Source organism: Salvelinus sp. IW2-2015, linkage group LG5 (assembly GCF_002910315.2).
Source record: "Salvelinus sp. IW2-2015 linkage group LG5, ASM291031v2, whole genome shotgun sequence".
In the NCBI taxonomy this organism is placed as follows: Eukaryota; Metazoa; Chordata; class Actinopteri; order Salmoniformes; family Salmonidae; genus Salvelinus; species Salvelinus sp. IW2-2015.
The window spans coordinates 8941439-8960301 of record NC_036844.1 but is presented as its reverse complement, the minus strand read 5'-3'; the positions used below and the strand labels follow the sequence as shown (position 1 = coordinate 8960301).

The window sequence follows — 18863 nt, the reverse complement described above, 5'->3', positions numbered from 1 at the left end:
CACACACACACACACACACACACACAACACACACCCAACACACACACACACACACACACACACACACACACACACACACACACACACACACACACACACACACACACACACACACACACACACACACACACACACACACACAGACATTTCTACTCCTGAACTAATTTACGCTTACCATAACAAATCGTTGAATACTTACTGGCTCAAGGCATTTTTGAAAAAGTAATCCACTTTGACATTTTGGGGTATTGTGTGTAGGCCAGTGCCCCCCCAAAATTAAATTGAATAGATTTTAAATTCAGGCTGTACCACAACAAAATGTGGAAAAAGTCCAGGTGTGAATACTTTCTGAAGCAACTGTAAGTTCCTCGGCGTCCACATCACAGAGGACTTGACATGACCAACAACACCACCACTCTTGCCAGGAAGGAGCAACAGCGTCTCTTGACGCAGGAAGAAATGTGGATCCACCCGGGTCCACTTCAAATACTACTCCTGCACCATCGAGAGCGTCCTGACCGTTGCATCCCGGCTGCTATGGGATTTGCTCCGTTCAGAACCGCAAGGCCTCAGCGGTGGTGAATCGGCCAGTACATCACTGGGCGTCTGTTCCCACTATCCAGGACGGTGCCTGAGGAAGTCCTGCAGCATCACCATGGACCCACACACCCTAGCCACAAGATGTTCACCGTTTCTATCTACAAGCATCAGACTTCTGAACTGAACTGACTACCTGCACTGACTCTCCGCACCTATGTACACCCACACAGACATACACACATCCACATACAGTGGGCAAAAAAGTATTTAGTCAGCCACCAATTGTGCAATTCTCCCACTTAAAAAGATGAGAGAGCCTGTAATTTCATCATAGGCACACTTCAACTAACAGACAAAATGAGGGAAAAAATCCAAAATCACATTGTAGGATTTTTATGAATTTATTTGCAAATTATGGTGGAAAATAGTATTTGTCACCTACAAACAAGCAAAATTTCTGGCTCTCACAGACCTGTAACTTCTTCTTTAAGAGCCCCTCTGTCCTCCACTGTACCTGTTTTAATGGCACCTGTTGAACTTGTATATCAGTATAAAGACACCTTGTCCACAACCTCAAACAGTCACACTCCAAACTCCACTATGGCAAGACCAAAGAGCTGTCAAAGGACACCAGAAACAAAATTGTAGACCTGCACCAGGCTGGAAGACTGAATCTGCAATAGGTAAGCAGCTTGGTTTGAAGAAATAACTGTGGAGCAATTATTAGGAAATGGAAGACATACAAGACCACTGATAATCTCCCTCCATCTGGGCTCCACGCAAGATCTACCCCGTGGGGTCAAAATATCACAAAACTGAGCAAAAATCCCAGAACCACACCGGGACCTAGTGAATGACCTCAGAGAGCTGACCAAAGTAACAAAGCCTACCATCAGTAACACACTACGCCGCCAGGGACTCAAATCGCGCAGTGCCAGACGTGTCCCTCTGCTTAAGCCAGTACATGTCCAGCTCTGAAGTTTGCTAGAGAGCATTTGGATGATCCAGAAGAAGATATGGGAGAATGTCATATGGTCAGATGAAACCAAAATATAACTTTTGGTAAAACTCAACTCGTCGTGTTTGAGGACAAAGAATGCTGAGTTGCATCCAAAGAACACCATACCTACTGTGAAGCATGGGGGTGAAACATCATGCTTTGGGGCTGTTTTTCTGCAAAGGGACCAGGACGACTGATCCGTGAAAGGAAAAATGAATGGGGCCATGTATCGTGAGATTTTGAGTGAAAACCTCCTCCATCAGCAAGGCATTGAAGATGAAACGTGGCTGGGTCTTTCGCATGACAATGATCCCAAACACACCGCCCGGCAACGAAGGAGTGGCTTCGTAAGAAGCATTTCAAGGTCCTGGAGTGCCTAGCCAGTCTCCAGATCTCAACCCCATAGAAAATCTTTGGAGGAGTTAAATTCCGTGTTGCCCAGCAACAGCCCCAAAACATCACTGCTCTAGAGGAGATCTGCATGGAGGAATGGGCCAAAATACAGCAACAGTGTGTGAACCTTGTAAGACTTACAGAAAACGTTCTGACCTCTGTCATTGCCCAAACCAAAGGTAAAGTACAAAGTATGAGATAAACTTTTGTTATTGACCAAATACTTATTTTCCACCATAATTTGCAAATAAATTCATTAAAAATCCTACAATGTGATTTTCTGGATTTTTTTTCCTAATTTTGTCTGTCATAGTTGAAGTGTACCTATGATGAAAATTACAGGCCTCTCTCATCTTTTTAAGTGGGAGAACTTGCACAATTGGTGGCTGACTAAATACTTTTTTGCCCCACTGTATACCTTCATACTACACACACATCACAATGGCTGCTAGCACACTCTTATTTACTACTGCTAATACTGCACAATTGAAACACTGTGTAAATATTGTACTATAAATTGTGCTTTCCTGTATTATACTAATGCTAAAATGTTCATTCTATTCTATTGATCCATTTACTTTGTTTGTAACATTGTATTATTTATTACTGTTGTTGCATTGTCAAGAAGGAACCTGCAAGTAAGCATTCCATGTGTATACTGTACATACGACTAATACAACTTAAACTTGAAGTCATGCAGGGGAGATGGAATATGGGATAATACACCCGCGTATGGATGAGGGTAGTAGTATACTAAGGGTTAGGGTAAGTGTGTGTGCGTGCGTGCGCGTGTGCGTGCGACTGACCTGTGCATCAATGACCTTCTGTTTGGAGTCGACCACAGCCTGCATATCACTATGGTCTTTCTTCAGCTCCTCTTCCACAGACATTAGCCTGGACACACACACGTACACAGCAAGACATGACGCACACACACTGTGTTAGAGGGACAGTAGCGACACAAACAGAAGGACGCACACGGTGTAAGAACCAAGGTATGTGGATACAGTGCAGGAGCGTGCGTAAGGAGCGTGCTACTCTTGACACACAGGGGTCTGCTAGTGCTTTAAAGGTGTATGCCGGACTGCACGCCGCACATCCTGTAATGGAAGGAGGTTATTGGAAGGAGGTTATCTTGGGCCCGCTGGTCTGCTATGTATTTAGGAGGTGTGTGTAGGAGTGTAGCTTCTAATTGAGTTTGTGAGGTGTGTGTGTCTCGGGCACTGGTCTGCTAGGCATTTAGACATCAGGATAACACTTTTCACTTTAATTGAGTTTGTGAAATGTCAGTATATTGAGTTTTGTGAGATGTGTGTGTGTATTGAGTAATGTGAGGTGTGTGTGTGTGAGTTGTGTGCTTGTGTGAGTGTGTGTGTGTGTGTGTGTGTGTAGGCTCTAACAGCAGAGTGCAGTGTGATAAGGATCTGACGGGAACAGGGAAGCGTTGTGTCTCCTGACATCACAGACCAGCAGATAACATCAGGAACACACAGCAGATAACATCCCCCATCTCTCTCTCTCGCCTTCCCTTTTATTCCGCGCTACCACAGTCCGCTTCACTTTGTCACAGGTGACCGGTTTAATACTCGTCGCCGCATCCTTTATCAGAAGGTCGGCTTGGACCTCTCAAAATTCCCGTAGATCACTTCATTTCTCCCTTTTTTTGTTTCCAAATCTCTGCTGCACAAAGCTTCTAACATATCTCACTTCTCTGCTAAAGCATAGAAATACGAGGCATGAAACACACTCACAGGGATGGTTAACTCTTGAGGTCCCTTGTGTCTCTACAAACCTAGGTAAAATCAGCCTTTAGTTTGACCTTTTTGTCTCGTACGACACACACCCTCCCCCTCTCTCTCGGCGTGTCCTCGCTCTCTCTTACCACACGTTCACGCTCTCTTTCTACACCTCCGACGTTATCGCCATCCCTCCACTCTACTTCTCCTTCTTTACATTGACCGGGCTGTCGGGAAAGGGTCTGATCCCCCACGCCAGACGTACCTGCTGATGATACCCTTCATCTGGAGGTCCTTGTCGTCCTGCTGTCGCCTCAGGCGTTCCTCAGACTCCTCCAGCCGTGCCTGGTACTCCATCAGAACCTTCGGACCTCCGTCATCCTGGCCCTTCAGACGAGCCTCGTACTCCTCCAGCTTCTGGACCGACACACGCAGCTTCTCCTGGAGGACCACGATCTCCTGCTGGTACTGGAGAGAAAGAGAGAGAGACAGGGTTAGAGGAAGAGTCAGAGTCACCAGCAATACAGCCACCTGCTATTACAGACAGGAGAGAGCGAGAGAGTCCGAATTTGTATTATTATCATCATCATCGTCAACAGTGCCAGCCCAATAATTGTTTCAAATGGTGCAGACCCATACTAGCCCATTCAATTGTCCTGTTATTTCTAGGTTAAAGAGGGCATTAACCGTCAACATTATCACCACTGTCAATGTCCTCCTCATCAAAGTGGTCCTCCGGTAGACCTTGACAGGTGTATCACCTAATTGTCACACAATCTCTGCATCTTATCTGATTCGTTATTTTTTTGTCCACCTGGTTTCAAGTTTTAAATGGTCAAATACTGAAGGGAAACTGAAACTAGGCAGGATTATAAAAAGTGCTGAAAGTGTGGAAGACGATACATACCCATTAGCCAACACCCATTAGTCAAACTTTTCTAAGCCACCAGTATTCCTGGGAGGGATACGTTTCCATTCCTTCCATGTCTCAAATCCCACCAGCACTTGCCTTTGATCCCTAACCTCTAAACCTGGGCCTGTGAGGACTTAAGCTGAGCACTGTTCCAGAAGAAAGAGGGAGAAGGAAGAGAGGGAATAGACGGAGGGATGAGGGGGAGAAGACGGACCTGTGAACGGTGCTGGAGAGGAGAGAGTTTGTGCTGGCTGGGAGAAACGAGGAGCAGAAGCAAATCCCTTTAAGAAAACACATCCTGGATCCTGCAGCTGCATTTAAGGGTACGCACTAAACAATAATGGTTCTAAATAGTACCAGATAGGGGTTCTAAATGGAACCTATATGGTGGTATAAAGAACCCTTCCCTAAGGATCTATAAAGCACCCAAAAAGGGTTCCGCTATGGTTCCAACCCACGGTTCTTTATAGATCCTTTTGAAGAACCACAGGGTTTTCTATGAGCCATATTGTTAAAATTCCATAGGTGTTATTATTGTGTTAATTGACAAGTTGAATCAAGTGTGCCACCTTTGAAACAGCTGGGTGTCCCTGAGGAGAGAATTGAGAACACCTGACTGATTTAGTCAACCAGTCTCAATTGATACAAGGCCATCCTGGAGTGTTTCACAAGACAGCTTCACTGGTCATAGTCTTATATAACATGTAACGGCATAAAAACACATTACATAAACAGGAATGACACTCTCACTCACGGTTGCACAAAAAGAGCGGTAGGCAAACCACACCCCAAAATATTATAGTGAGCCACCTACCCTACATTTTAATATTCACTAAAAGAGCAAAGAACTATTTTGTGAACTGTAAAGAACCATTGGAGAACTCAAAGGGTTATTTGAGTCATTCTGGTTCCACATAGAACCATCCCCTTGAGGAACCCAGATTTTTTTGTGTGTAGTTTTAAAACGTCCTCTGAAGGTTCCCATCAAAGCTGGAGTTAATTATTGATTGTGCATTGGTTAGGCACGCTCCATCTTCCTCAACGTTTGATAGAGCTGTAATGATCATGTATGAATCATGTGCAGCCGAGGTGTGAGTGTGACAGCCAGTCAAAGCATGAGGAGCTGAGAGCCAATGAGATGTGCTGGTGGGATGAGAAGCAAGTGAATAAGCAGAAGGAAGCATAAACACACACACACACACACACACACACACGACACACACACACACCACACACACACACACACACACACACACACACACACACACACACACACACACACACACACACACACACACACACACAACACACACACACACACACACACACACACACACCACACACACACACACACACACACACACACAATTAAAAAAGAAATACCTTAAAGTTGAAATCCTTTGACCATTCAGAGAATTGTTATTAGAGATGCTGGGTTACTGTGAGTGATTGTAAGTTGTAAGGGGGAAAAGTTAAGGGTAGGACGGAGGTCCTGGCATTGGGAGTTGAGGGGAGTAGAGAGAGTACTGGTTACAGGGAGTGATAGTGTTTACAGTTGAGGGTTAGGCGGAGAGGTAGAAGATGGGTGCTGAGGAGGGGGGGGGGGTAGTTATGGAGGTAAAAGGGAGGCTGAGAGGGGGTTAAGGTTGGTTTGGGAGTTGGACGTTACCTTCTCGGCCTGAGTGAGATCCTCTCTGTTTCTGAACTCGGGGTCCATCCCCTCATGGTCTACATACTGCACATTCATATTCAACAGCCAGGCAGCCGTACGGTCCAGCGCATTGGGGTTCATTGGGGAGGGGGCCTAGTGGAACCAACACAACACACACACATGAGCTGAGTCGAGTGGGACGCCCACACACGTCATACGGTACACACACACCGGCATACGGTGCACACACACCGACATACAGATTACATACACACCGGAATAAGCATGAAATGCACACGGAACGTGACGAACACATAATGTGATCACTAGAGCAGAGTGTCGTGTGTGTGTGTGTGCGTGTATGAGTGAGAGAGAGTGTGTGTGTGTGTGTCATTAAATGTGTCAGTTATGGTGACTGACAGTTGGTCAGAGGGAGATGGAGCTTTTGGACTGTGAAGGGAGTGAAAGAAGAGTAGGATCGTTTCACAGACAAAGTCCAAAATACTCTTTGGAACTGAAACAGTGAATATATTTACTTGACTCTCAGATATGGTGAACTGAATGAATTGAAATGTATTAGCTCAAACCTCACACTGTCATTTCATTGTCATTGGACACTTCTCAGAACAATACCAAGGTCAAGACAGACAAGAGATTTCTACTGAATATATAACGTTAGTTAGTCTGTTAGTTAGCGACATATTCACGTGATGTTCGGCGACATGCACAACAGCTTATCATCATTTCTGGACATCATTCTAAAATGGACTGAGACAGGATCATTTCGTAAACTCAGAACCTAGCCAGGTTTGATTACAACTGTGTTACACGGATTAGAACTATAGTTGCAATCTTCTCAGTATATAAGCACCGAGCTCTATTAAAAATACATGCATCTCCAGACAGAGCTGAAAACCAGTCAGTGCAGCCAGACAGCGACTCAATCAAGCAATTGATTTCCTTCTCAATGTCTCGCTCTAATCCTCCTGCCATGTCTCTCTAATGGAATTCAGAGAGGAAGGAAGGAAGAAGACATTCAAAACAACATGCTTAACTAATCCCCGAGGGCGCGCATGGTGTCCGTCTGGTTTCCATTACGACCCCATTAACCCTCGACCCTCGGGCTACACCAATCAGTCAATCACTAAGCCGGGCCAATCACTCCCTAAGGGAGAGCAGGGTATTGCGGGAAACTGGGAATGTAAATGTCCTTTCTGTCACCTTGAGGCCAGAGATCCCCCGGGGGGGGAAACCATCGAACAGCCAGTCTGGTCCTGCTGACTATGAGGTCATCTTTAACAGCCCAAGGATGCCAGCAGATCAATTATACACTAGAACAACTCCCAGACCCAACAGCGAGAGACACACAGCCACACACACACAGCCACACACAGCCACACACAGCCACACACAGCACACACACACACACACACCACACACAACACCACACACACACACACACACACACACACATAACCGAGCGCAAGATTTGAGTAAGCGTGCGTGTGACCTGCTACCAACCCACCAACCCCCAAAAAACGACTAACTAATAAACTAACTAGCCTGTCTATCTCGATGCGTCAGTACGAAAGCGGGAAACAATAGACCGCCGCCTGCATCCATCACTCTACCTGTGATCCCGTGCTATTAGACGTCCACGTGTAAGCGGTGCAGAGACGTCGAGCGCGGCATTCACGGCCATTACAAAGCATAATGGGATGAAGTGGTATTAATGGAAGCTTTCCGTGACACTGCGTCATTTGTTCATTTAAAGCCTTATTTAGCCTGAGAACTCATTGAGGAACACATTATCTGGTTTCAAAGCTGATACGGTACGAACCCTGGAAGCCAATTTTGAAGTTACCAACATGACTGCCAGCCAAGAACCACGCTGTAACAGCTATCCCATACACAGTCATTTGAACAAGCGTACGTTGCCTGACCTGTTTGTGCTGGGCTCTCTGCTTGGTCTCGGGGCTGTCTCCTTTTGATGACGACGACTGTTGCCGTAGCCGCGCACCACTGCCGGGCCAGTCGGGCGATGATGACATCATGCTGCCGCTGGAGGGGCGCGGGTAGGGCCCGCTGTTGAGCAGGTTTGGGGGCGTGCGGCCCCTGGTGACGGTGGTCTGCGGAGGGGGCTGGTCTATCCTGCGCTGGGGGCCGGCGTTGTTTTGTCTGGGCATGGTGGGCTGGGCTTCTGTGAGTGACAGCTGCCTCCGCGTGCCTACAAACTCCCCCGAACGACGTGCATACTCCTCCCCGCTACTCCCCCCACCTCCTCCTCCTCCTCCGTGGTTCAGGAAGGTGTTGTGCTTCCCTCCTCCTCCCAGCCCGTCCTCGTTGTTGCTATGGGAACTGTGGGAGCTGTGGCACTCGGAGCCTGAGTCGGCCATGCCTCGCGGCGACACTGGCAGCCCTACCGCCATCTGGTAGACGGGGTTCTGGAAGGACAGGGGGGCTAGAAGCTGTGCCGGCCTGCCTGGGGCGCTCTCCGACCCAGGGGTGGTGGGGATCTGGACAGGCCTCCTCAGTGTAGGACCTCCAATGATGTTACCCTGGGGGGTCCGGGCCGACCACACTCCCCCAGGAACGATGCCCTCTCCCAGGCCGTCTGAGGGGCCAGGGCCTGGGCCACTCTCTAAGCTGCGGGGGTCCTGGAGGTCCACCATGGACAGGCTTTTGCTGCCGTTGGCAATGCCCAGCTCGGGTTCATTGGACTCGGAGTAGCTAGAGCTGCGGGCCGGAGAGGGGTGGATCCCAGAATTCCTGGTGACGAAGAATAGGTCCTTGTTCTCCGGGGTCGGGGAGGGTAACCTGGTGAAGTCCACCAACCTGAGAAAGGAGAGAGGGGGGTTGAGGGGAGGAGGAGCAAGAGGTAAAAAGGAGGAATGACAAAGATAGAGAGAGAGGTTTTGACTATTCTGTAAAACAGTTGTACACTGCTGTATCTATTGACCCTTACAGACATGAAAAATGACCAGTCAAACCCTTCAGCCCACACATGAGAAACAGTTAACTTTTTATGGCTGCAGGGGCAGTATTGAGTAGCTTGGATGAAAAGGTGCCCATTGTAAATGGCCAGCTCCTCAGTCAGTTGCTAATATATGCATATTATTATTAGTATTGGATAGAAAACACTCTAAAGTTTCCAAAACTGTCAACATATTGTCTGTGAGTAAAACAGAACTGATATTGCAGGCGAAACCCTGAGGAAAATCCAAACAGGAAGTGGCTTCTATTTTGAAAACTCCATGTTCCATAGCCTCCCTTTGCTGGATTTAAAGGGATATGAACCAGATTCCTTTTCCTATCGCTTCCTCAAAGTGTCAACAGTCTTCAGACATAGTTTCAGGCTTTTATTTTGAAAAATGAGCCAGAACGATAACATCTCGTCAAGTGGTCACATGAGTTTTGCTCGCGCAACAGAGTTTGGACAGCCATTGTTTTCCCCTCTCCTACTGTGAAAGACATTTGCGGTTGATATATTATCGATTATATATTTTAAAAAGAACCTGAGGATTGATTATAAAAAACGTTTGACATGTTTCTGTGGACATTATGGAAACTATTTGGAATTTTCGTCTGCGTTGTCGTGACCGCTCTTTCCTGTGGATTTCTGAACATAACGCGCCAAACAAACGGAGGTATTTTGGATATAAAAATAATCTTTATGGAACAAAAGGAACATTTGTTGTCTAACTGGGAGTCTCGTGAGTGAACACATCCGAAGATTATCAAAGGTAAATGATTCATTTGATTGCTTTTCTGATTTTCGTGACCGAGCTACTTGATGCTAAGTGTACTTAATGTTTTGTCGAGCGATCGATAAACTTACACAAACACTTGGATTGCTTTCGCTGTAAAGCATAATTTCAAAATCTGACACGACAGGTGGATTAACAAAAGGCTAAGCTGTGTTTTGCTATATTGCACTTGTGATTTCATGAATATAAATATTTTTAGTAATATTTATTGAATGTAGCGCTATGCTATTCAGCGGTTGTTGATGACACTTATCCCGTTAACGGGATTGCAGCCATAACAGGTTTTAAGTGTGAAATCTCAATGAACACTCACCCTACACAACAGGACACATGGTATATAAACAGCAAACCAGCAGCAGGTGAGGATGTGAGTCATAGGGAGAAGTTAAGTGATCCACACTCATTCTCTCTCCCCCCCTCCCCTCCTCCTCCTCTCTTTTCCTCCACCACCCAGTCAGGAGCTTTATTGTCTGGAGACGATTACCTTGACAGCCACGATTTATGTCCCCATAATCTCTCTCTCTCACTTTCTCTCTCTCTGCTGCTTTCTCTCTCTCCTCTCTCTATATCCATCTCCCTCCCTCCCTCTCTGTGTGAATGGGATGTAATTAAGAAAGACTGCTAGAATGCTAGGCTTGTTCACTCCAGCCTCCATAAATCTGACTGGGGTTACAGGTTCTCTGCCAGCCTGATAAGGAGGGAATGGAGGGGACAGAACAGGGATTGTGACTGGGTCGACACACCATAGTGTGGTCTGATAAGGGGRGGGGGGGGGGGGGGCGACAACGACGACAGTGGCTAATTATACCGATTGATCCTGGACCAGTGTTGAACACAATAGACAACAATGACCTTCATCTAACCCTAACCCTAACCTTCACCTAACAAAGAAATGAACTTACAAGAGATCTTCATTATCATTCTTCATTGTTGATCTTCATTAGAGATCTTCATTACCTTTCATCTCACGTCAAATTTGAAGAGCAAACCTTGACCACCTTAACCATCCTTACCCATACCCATACCGTTTCCTTGTTTTGTTTGTTCTCCCTAACCTTTACCCTACCCTCACCCTGTCCTTACCCTGAGAGGTCATTGTCGATGACCATCTTCTGCAGGCCGGTGGAGATGCTGCAGCCTGCCCCGGCGTTGGGCGGCGACCCCGTACGGTCAGAGGGGGACGGAGCGGTCATGGTCATGGTCATACTGGACGGGTTGGTCAGCGCTGTGTTCACCTCCCGGAGGATCCTGGGTAGAGGCCCCAGTTTGGAGGCGGAGGTCTGAGGGGCAAAAGGTTAAAAGTCAGAGATGGGCTCAGGGGTGAGGGTAGCGCAGTATAAAAGTTGAGGCCTTTAAGCGCAGATCTAAGATCCACTTCCACCTCCTGCAATCCTAATAACTAATTAGGGCGGTGGGGTGCGGAAGACATTAGACTGACAAGACTGACATTAGATCAGTGTCTAGGCTTGGGGGCAAACTTCCTCCTACTTAGGCTCCCTCTGTATTAATGGTATTCTTCACGGTCTTCTACTCCACCACATGAATCCATTTTAAGCATTCATGTGGTGCCGTTGCAACTTTTATAGGCACTAACTGAAACCTTGGATCGCAGACGAGACCGCAACTATTTTCCTCCAAAATGTCCGTCCCCGTGTCTGTATCAGTCAGTCAGCTGCTAGATGGCGTATTATTTTTCCAATTACAGGGTGCTAATCTTCCTCTAATTATCCCCTTCAGTTTGAATAATGAATCAGAGCCGGGGAGGACTTGATGTCGAACGGAGACAGACGGGAGTTTTTTCTTTCATAAAAGGAAGTTTGTTGTTCTCTGTGAGGATCGGATGGAGCGCACACATACAAATGGAGTCTATGGGTTTTGCCCCCAATGTACCTAGTAATTACCACGCTGGGATGGCTCTCCATACGGAACCATGGCTTATGCACTAGGTGTCCCAGCAAATCCATTTGCAAGTCAGAGCATACCAATAGTGCACTCTCATTGACAGAGAGTGATAGCAGTAGTTGTATTACATAAGCAATAGTGTGCTGTACACATTGTTGAATGTTGTTAGGTAAACATGCTAATGCACCCTGTACATCATGAAATACTGAAGGGTAGTGATAATGCACTAGAACATTTTTAAGCATGTACTTTCAAAGGACGTATTTAATTAGGGCCAGAGGTTTTTCCTGGCTACATGACCTGACCAGAGGAAAGGTCTGGGGCCTAGTTGTATAGGCTTTCACCAGGGCTCAGAGTTGTTCTTGGCCAATTCTGATCATGAAAATGCACTTATAGCTGGGGCCTTGAGTGGTCAGGACAAACTCCCGTCTCCTTTCAATTCTTGAAAAACGATATACGTAAGTGTATATGACGTAAGTGTATATGAACGAATGACAAAATGTCCCCTTGTATTCATTGTTGTCCTCCCCCCTGGTTGTCAGCCCTACCTGGTCCATGGTAGAGACGACCTCTGACAGCAGGTTGTGCAGGGTGGACAGCTCCCGTCCCAGGTCGATGTAACCTTCGAACCCTGCTGTGTTAGAGATGGTCTCCGGGTTAGAGATCTCCAGCAGGAAGCGCTGCATGTTGGTCCACTCATGCTCCAGGAACTGGTTCATAAAGGACATGTACTCCTCCTTACTGCCAAACCTGGGATGGAGGGAGAAAAAAAGAAAGAGCGAGAGAGAGAGGAGGGGGGAGAGTGATTGCCTGCGTATAGATAACAAGCTCTCTCTCTCTCTCTCTGCACACACACAAACACAGTAAAAACAGACAACGTCAACACACACACACCATCAACACACACTCACTTGGTGAAGTTGGCCAGGTTCTGAGTAACCTTGGCGATGAGCGTGAGTGTGCGTGCGGTGCGGTCGTCAGGGTACTCCTGCATCAGGTTGAAGAGCGACGGTGACATAACGGCCGGACACAGGAAGCGCAGGAACAGAGACGCACTGATCAGACGCTCGCTGATGTCCGGTCGGCCCCGGCTACTGCACTCCTGTCGCCACGACGCAAACACCTCCTTCAGTTCCCGTGGAAACACACTGCCAGGGAGGGGGAAGTATCAACAATGTTAGGGAGGAGATACGACAGTGTACTGTTACCTGTGCTACAGTGGTTCCTAAAATGTCATGAGAGATAAATGGTAGTGTATTGTGGCTGGTGTCCCAGTAGTTACCAGTAGGAGTTGATGATCTTGCAGAAGGCCAGCTCGCAGCACATCTTCAGGTTGCTCTGGTGCTCCTGCAGGTCATTGGACGAACACTTGGACGGGTCCACCTCACAGTTCTCATCTGACTCATACAGCGCCTTGATAAACTCACCTATAACACGGGGAGAGAGAGACAGTCAGACACTGACATTCAGTCAGTATGGAGAGTCAACAGGGTTGGAGAGGGAGACAGGTGAGTAATGAGACACAAACATTCAATAATTCAGACACAAACATTCATTAATTCAGACAAACATTCATTAATTCAGACACAAACATTCAATAATTCAGACACAAACATTTATTAATTCAGACACAAACATTCATTAATTCAGACACAAACATTCATTAATTCAGACACAAACCTTCATTAATTCAGTCACAAACATTCATTCATTCAGTAAACAGTTTGTTGCTGGGGGTAGTTATAATGATTGACCACCAGGGGGCTGTTTTTGCTATTGACCGCTGCAATTTTTTTATTAAAGTGACACTGAATCGCTGAAAGAATTAATTCAAAACATCACACCATAACAGCATACCATAAGCAAGACATCACTTCAGACCGTCACCAACTATCCAATGGCAACAAGATGTCAACCAACAATAAGAACCCTGAGTGAACCTGAGTGGAGACCCAGGTCATCCCAGGTAACACGACTGATGTTCATGCGCTCAATCTTAGTCAATGCACCAGACGACGTAACAACAAGACAGACAACATTAGGACAACGCTCCATCAACGTTCCACAAACACCCCACCCCCTCTCCCCCTTCCTGTCAACCTTGTCCTTCCCATGTGAAGGAGAACAAGAGAGTTAAAGTGAGGGAAGAGAGAGAGAGAGGGAGAGAGAGAGAGATAGAGAGAGAGTGGATGTGGTAAGACTATAAAAAGAAGATCTCATCTGTAGTTTGACAGTGATAAGGTGTAATCATTTTCCCTGTACAGTTTGTCTGTCTCTCTCCCTCCCCCTACTCCTGGTCATCCTTATGTCACCCCTGCATAGCAGACCAGAACCAGTCAATCTTTGGTAGCGATGAGTTGTTCCATTATTCACCTACGGTAAGCTTCAAAGCACATTAGCTCCAAGGAATACACACATGGGTGATTCACTGAGGCTCCAATATATGCTTAACACAACCCCAGAAATAAAGACACAGACAGACAGACAGACAGACAGACAGACAGACAGACAGACAGACAGACAGACCTTTTAGAGCTATACAGAGAGAGGGAAATGAGAGACGGATGGAAAAAGAAAGAGCATTTGCCGGAGAGGACGTGTGCTTTTCTGCAGCTAAAACTGCTGCTGTGTAGGTTTCTAAATCAGGCTGGATGAGGTAAATACAGCAACATGCACCAGGCTTATCGCCGGGACCACAGCCAGACAATAACACAACACTGGACTAACCTTCTGGTAGGGAAAGGGAGAGTGAGATAGGGAAGGGGGGAAAAAATAGAGAAAGTCCTGTGTACAGGAGGGTTGGGCCTTCTCTGCCTTAAGACCTCCACTACAGCTCAATGACCTTTGACCTCTACTACAGCTCAGTAAGCTCTTTACTGTGAACTAACAAAAAATGTGGTATTTAATTACTTTAACAGAACATTTCCTAAAACTTAAAAGATGGATATATTTAATTTCAATTTTGGTAATTTTAAAGGAACGTTTCTCCGACTGGTTTGACACTGAGAATGTTGTCAAATATTTAGGAGAATGTTAAGAAACATCGTTCCTCTGTGGGAGTTTCAGTACTTCAGCATAACGTTTCCTACAGGTTTCCTCGTGGTTCTACTTAAAGCTGTGTTCTCAAATTGTTCCGGAACGTTAAGAAAACTTTCAACAAAAACAACAAGGAAACTTTAGTAGCGTTCAGGGAACGTTCTAATAATATTATTTAAAAACATACATTTCGGATCTCAGAACATGAAGAAAACGTTCCATAAAAACCACAAGAAAACTTTAGTAATGTTCAGAGAATGTTCTAAAAAATGTTATTTTAAAACATATACATTCCATTCTTCTCAGCATCAACAAAACTCTATCCCCTATCGTGTTAAGTGTGTTGACCGCGCCTACTAATTTGCCACATCTGAACTTAAAGTGGAACTGGCAGCAGTTAAACTACTTTGCAGATATGAAACAAACAGACAATCGTAATATCAGACATCATGATCAATATAAAATATTGCTATCAGGTTGTAAATCACAGCTGGCTTGTATATTGTTTGTTGCCTCCATTCATTCGGGTTCCACTGTTTCAGTTTCAATTACTCAATATTTTGGACAAAAACTGACGAATGTAACTAAGGCTGGGAATGTCAACACAATCAAACTAGCAAGAGCATGGATCACAAATCAGTCAACATGGCTAATAGGCTAGCGCATCTATTTATTTAGCCATTTATTTAGCAAGCTAGAAAACGAGAGCCTAACGTTAGCTAGCTGCTTGGAGGATGTCATGTCATTGGAGGAGTGGGTGAGTGACCGACCTTTCCTCTCAATTTGGTTTCCGGTGGAGACAGATGTTTTTATTAGGCTTTATTTACTGCAGTGTCTATTAATTGTCCAAGCGCACGGCCGCTATCCCACTCTATATTGCTGTAGAATTTTCACAAACAGCCTCACTCTACGTCATTCCCAAACATTCTATGAATTTATGCTTGTTTGATTAATAGTGTGAAGACTTGAAGGCAGGCATCAGAGAGATAAACAGTATTTATTTTCTCTCCTCCAGAGGGTGGGCTGCGCTGAAGGAAAATGTCACGGTCTACAGACTGGAGCAGTCATCTCTACAGCCATCTCCTACAGCTGAATACAAAGACCATATCTACAGCCCCATCCTCCTCTTCTGTACAGCAGATCCTATCACATTCATCGTCTCCAATAGCTTCATCTCTCCTCTCCTATAACTGAAGACGGACAGACAGACAGATATATAGATACAGACAGACAGACAGACTTACCAAGTGCATCCTGCAGGTACTTCTGCCCCACCAGTTTGAGGTACTCCTCTATAGCCTTGGTGGCCAGGGTGTTCTCTCTGAAGATCAGGTGCTCGTTCTCCCCACACCGGTCCACCTCTGACATCATCAGGTCAGTCAGGAAGTCCTACAGCAAAACAGGAAGAGAGAACATGTTGAGATGAGACTACAACTCCCAGAAGACACTGCAACTCCTAAGCCAGCAGCATACCACCCTGCATACCACTGCTGGCTTGCTTCTGAAGCTAAGCAGCGTTGGTCCTGGTCAGTCCCTGGATGGGAGACCAGATGCTGCTGGAAGTGGTGTTGGAGGGCCAGTAGGAGGCACTCTTTCCTCTGGTCTAAAAAATATCCCAATGCCCCAGGGCACTGCCCTGTGTAGGGTGCCTTCTTTCGGATGGGACGTTAAACGGGTGTCCTGACTCTCTGAGGTCATTAAAGATCCCATGGCACTTATCGTAAGAGTAGGGGTGTTAACCCCGGTGTCCTGGCTAAATTCCCAATCTGGCCCTCAAACCATCACCTAATAGTCCCCAGTTTACAATTGGTTCATTTCTCCCCTGTAACTATTCCCCAGGTCGTTGCTGTAAATGAGAACGTGTTCTCAGTCAACTTACCTGGTAAAATAACGTTTTTTTTTTTTTTTTTTTTAAACAGTTAAATCAATGCTGGGGATAAATGCATAATGATTTAAGCCAGTTGCTATATTTAAAAAAAAAAGGCTAAGCAATGTCAATGTGCATTTGGAAAGTATTCAGACCCCTTCACTTTTTCCACATTTTGTTACGTTACAGCCGTATTCTAAAATGTATTAAATCGCTTTCCCCCCTCAATCTACTGTATACACAGTACACCATAATGACAAAGCAAAATTCGTATTTTATAAATTTTTGCAAATGTATTAAAAATAAAAACCTGAAATATCACATTTACATAAGTATTCAGACCCTTTACTCAGTACTTTGTTGAAGCACCTTTGGCAGCGATTACAGTCTTGAGTCTTCTTGAGTATGACGCTACAAACTTGGCACACCTGTATTTGGGGAGTTTCTCCCATTCGTAGATCCTCTCAAGCTCTGTCAGGTTGGATGGGGAGCATTGCTGCACAGCTATTTTCAGGTCTCTCCATAGATGTTCAATCGGGTTCAAGTCTGGGCTCTGGCTGGGCCACTCAAGGACATTCAGAGACTTGTCCCGAAGCCACTCCTGCGTTGTCTTGGCTGTGTGCTTAGGGTCGTTGTCCTGTTGGAAGGTGAACCTTCACCCCAGTCTGAGGTTCTGAGGGCTCTGGAGCAGGTTTTCATCAAGGATCTCCCTGTACTTTGCTCTGTTCATCTTTCCCTTGATCCTTACTAGTCTCCCAGTCCCTGCCGCTGAAACACATCCCCACAGCATGATCCTGCCACCAACAGGCTTCACCTTAGGGATGGTGCCAGGTTTCCTCCAGACGTGACGCTTGGCATTCAGGCCAAAGAGTTCAATTTTGGTTTCATCAGACCAGAGAAACTTGTTTCTCATGGTCTGAGAGTCTTTAGGTGCCTTTTGGCAAACTCCATGCGGGCTCTCATCTGCCTTTTACTGAGGAGTGGCTTTCGTCTGGCCACTCTATCATAAAGGCCTGATTGGTGGAGTTTTGCAGAGATTTCTGGAAGGTTCTTCCATCTCCACAGAGGAACTCTGGAGCTCTGTCAGAGTGACCATTGGGTTCTTGGTCACCTCCTTGAACAAAGCCCTTCTCCCCCGATTGCTCAGTTTGGCTGGGTGGCCAGCTCTAGGAAGTGTCTTGGTGGTTCCAAACTTCTTCCATTTATGAATGATGGAGGCCACTGTGTTCTTGGGGACCTTCAATGCTGCAGAAATATTTTGGTACCCTTTCCCAGATCTGTGCCTCGACACAATCCTGTCTCGGAGCTCTACGGACAATTCCTTTGACCCCATGGCTTGGTATTTGGTCTGGCATAAACTGTCAACTGTGGGACCTTATTTAGACAGGAGTGTGCCTTTCCAAATCATGTCCAATCAATTGAATTTACCACAGGTGGACTCCAATCAAGTTGTAGAAACATCTCAAGGATGATCAATGGAAACAGGATGCACCTGAGCTCAATTTCAAGTCTCAGAGCAAAGGGTCTGAATACTTATGTAAATAAGGTATTTCTGTTTTTTTTTAAATTAATTTGCAAACATTTCTAAAAACCTGTTATCGCTTTGTCATTATGGGGTATTGTGTGTAGATTGATGAGGATTTTTTATTTTATTTAATCCATTTTAGAATGAGGATGTAACGTAACAAAATTCAAGGGGTCTGAATACTTTCCGAATGCACTGCCTTAAATAAAACAGCAATTTACTGTGTTAGTCGGACGTGTGTAGACCTATGACACAACTCATATCTTATTTGCATTGTGCAAGTAATAATACAATTAACAATAATAATTTATTCAATTTATATAGTGCTTTTCAAAGAATGTCAAAGCGTTTCAAAGCACACAAAAAAGACAAGTAATTTATTGTCCGTTCATGGCTTGAGAGGTCATCTGAGGGAGGTGGTCAAGTGGGGAGAGAAAGTCCGTAGGCAGGCAGGAAACGCAGTCTCATCAAGGCTACTCGCTGTCTCTGGCTTTTCCGTAGTAGAACTCAGTCATATGAAGTTGTGGCTAAGC

The 18863-nt window shown here is 45.7% G+C and overlaps 1 protein-coding gene across 6 annotated transcripts in view; it reads right to left on the bottom strand.

The window, feature by feature from the left end:
• The window catches only part of LOC111963858 (disabled homolog 2-interacting protein-like), a 217758-nt gene that overhangs the window by 10825 nt on the left and 188070 nt on the right, over positions 1 to 18863 (bottom strand). For 5 of the 6 annotated variants that reach the window (XM_023987410.3, XM_023987414.3, XM_023987415.3 and 2 more), the window contains 9 exons: positions 16183 to 16327; positions 13185 to 13329; positions 12814 to 13050; positions 12451 to 12652; positions 11084 to 11280; positions 8177 to 9068; positions 6252 to 6386; positions 3935 to 4137; positions 2740 to 2827 (listed from right to left, as the gene is read on the bottom strand). In XM_023987410.3, the coding sequence (XP_023843178.1) occupies positions 2740 to 2827; positions 3935 to 4137; positions 6252 to 6386; positions 8177 to 9068; positions 11084 to 11280; positions 12451 to 12652; positions 12814 to 13050; positions 13185 to 13329; positions 16183 to 16327 (2244 nt within the window). The remainder of the gene's footprint in view (positions 1 to 2739; positions 2828 to 3934; positions 4138 to 6251; positions 6387 to 8176; positions 9069 to 11083; positions 11281 to 12450; positions 12653 to 12813; positions 13051 to 13184; positions 13330 to 16182; positions 16328 to 18863) is intronic. The other variant, XM_023987411.3, reaches the window with a different exon arrangement.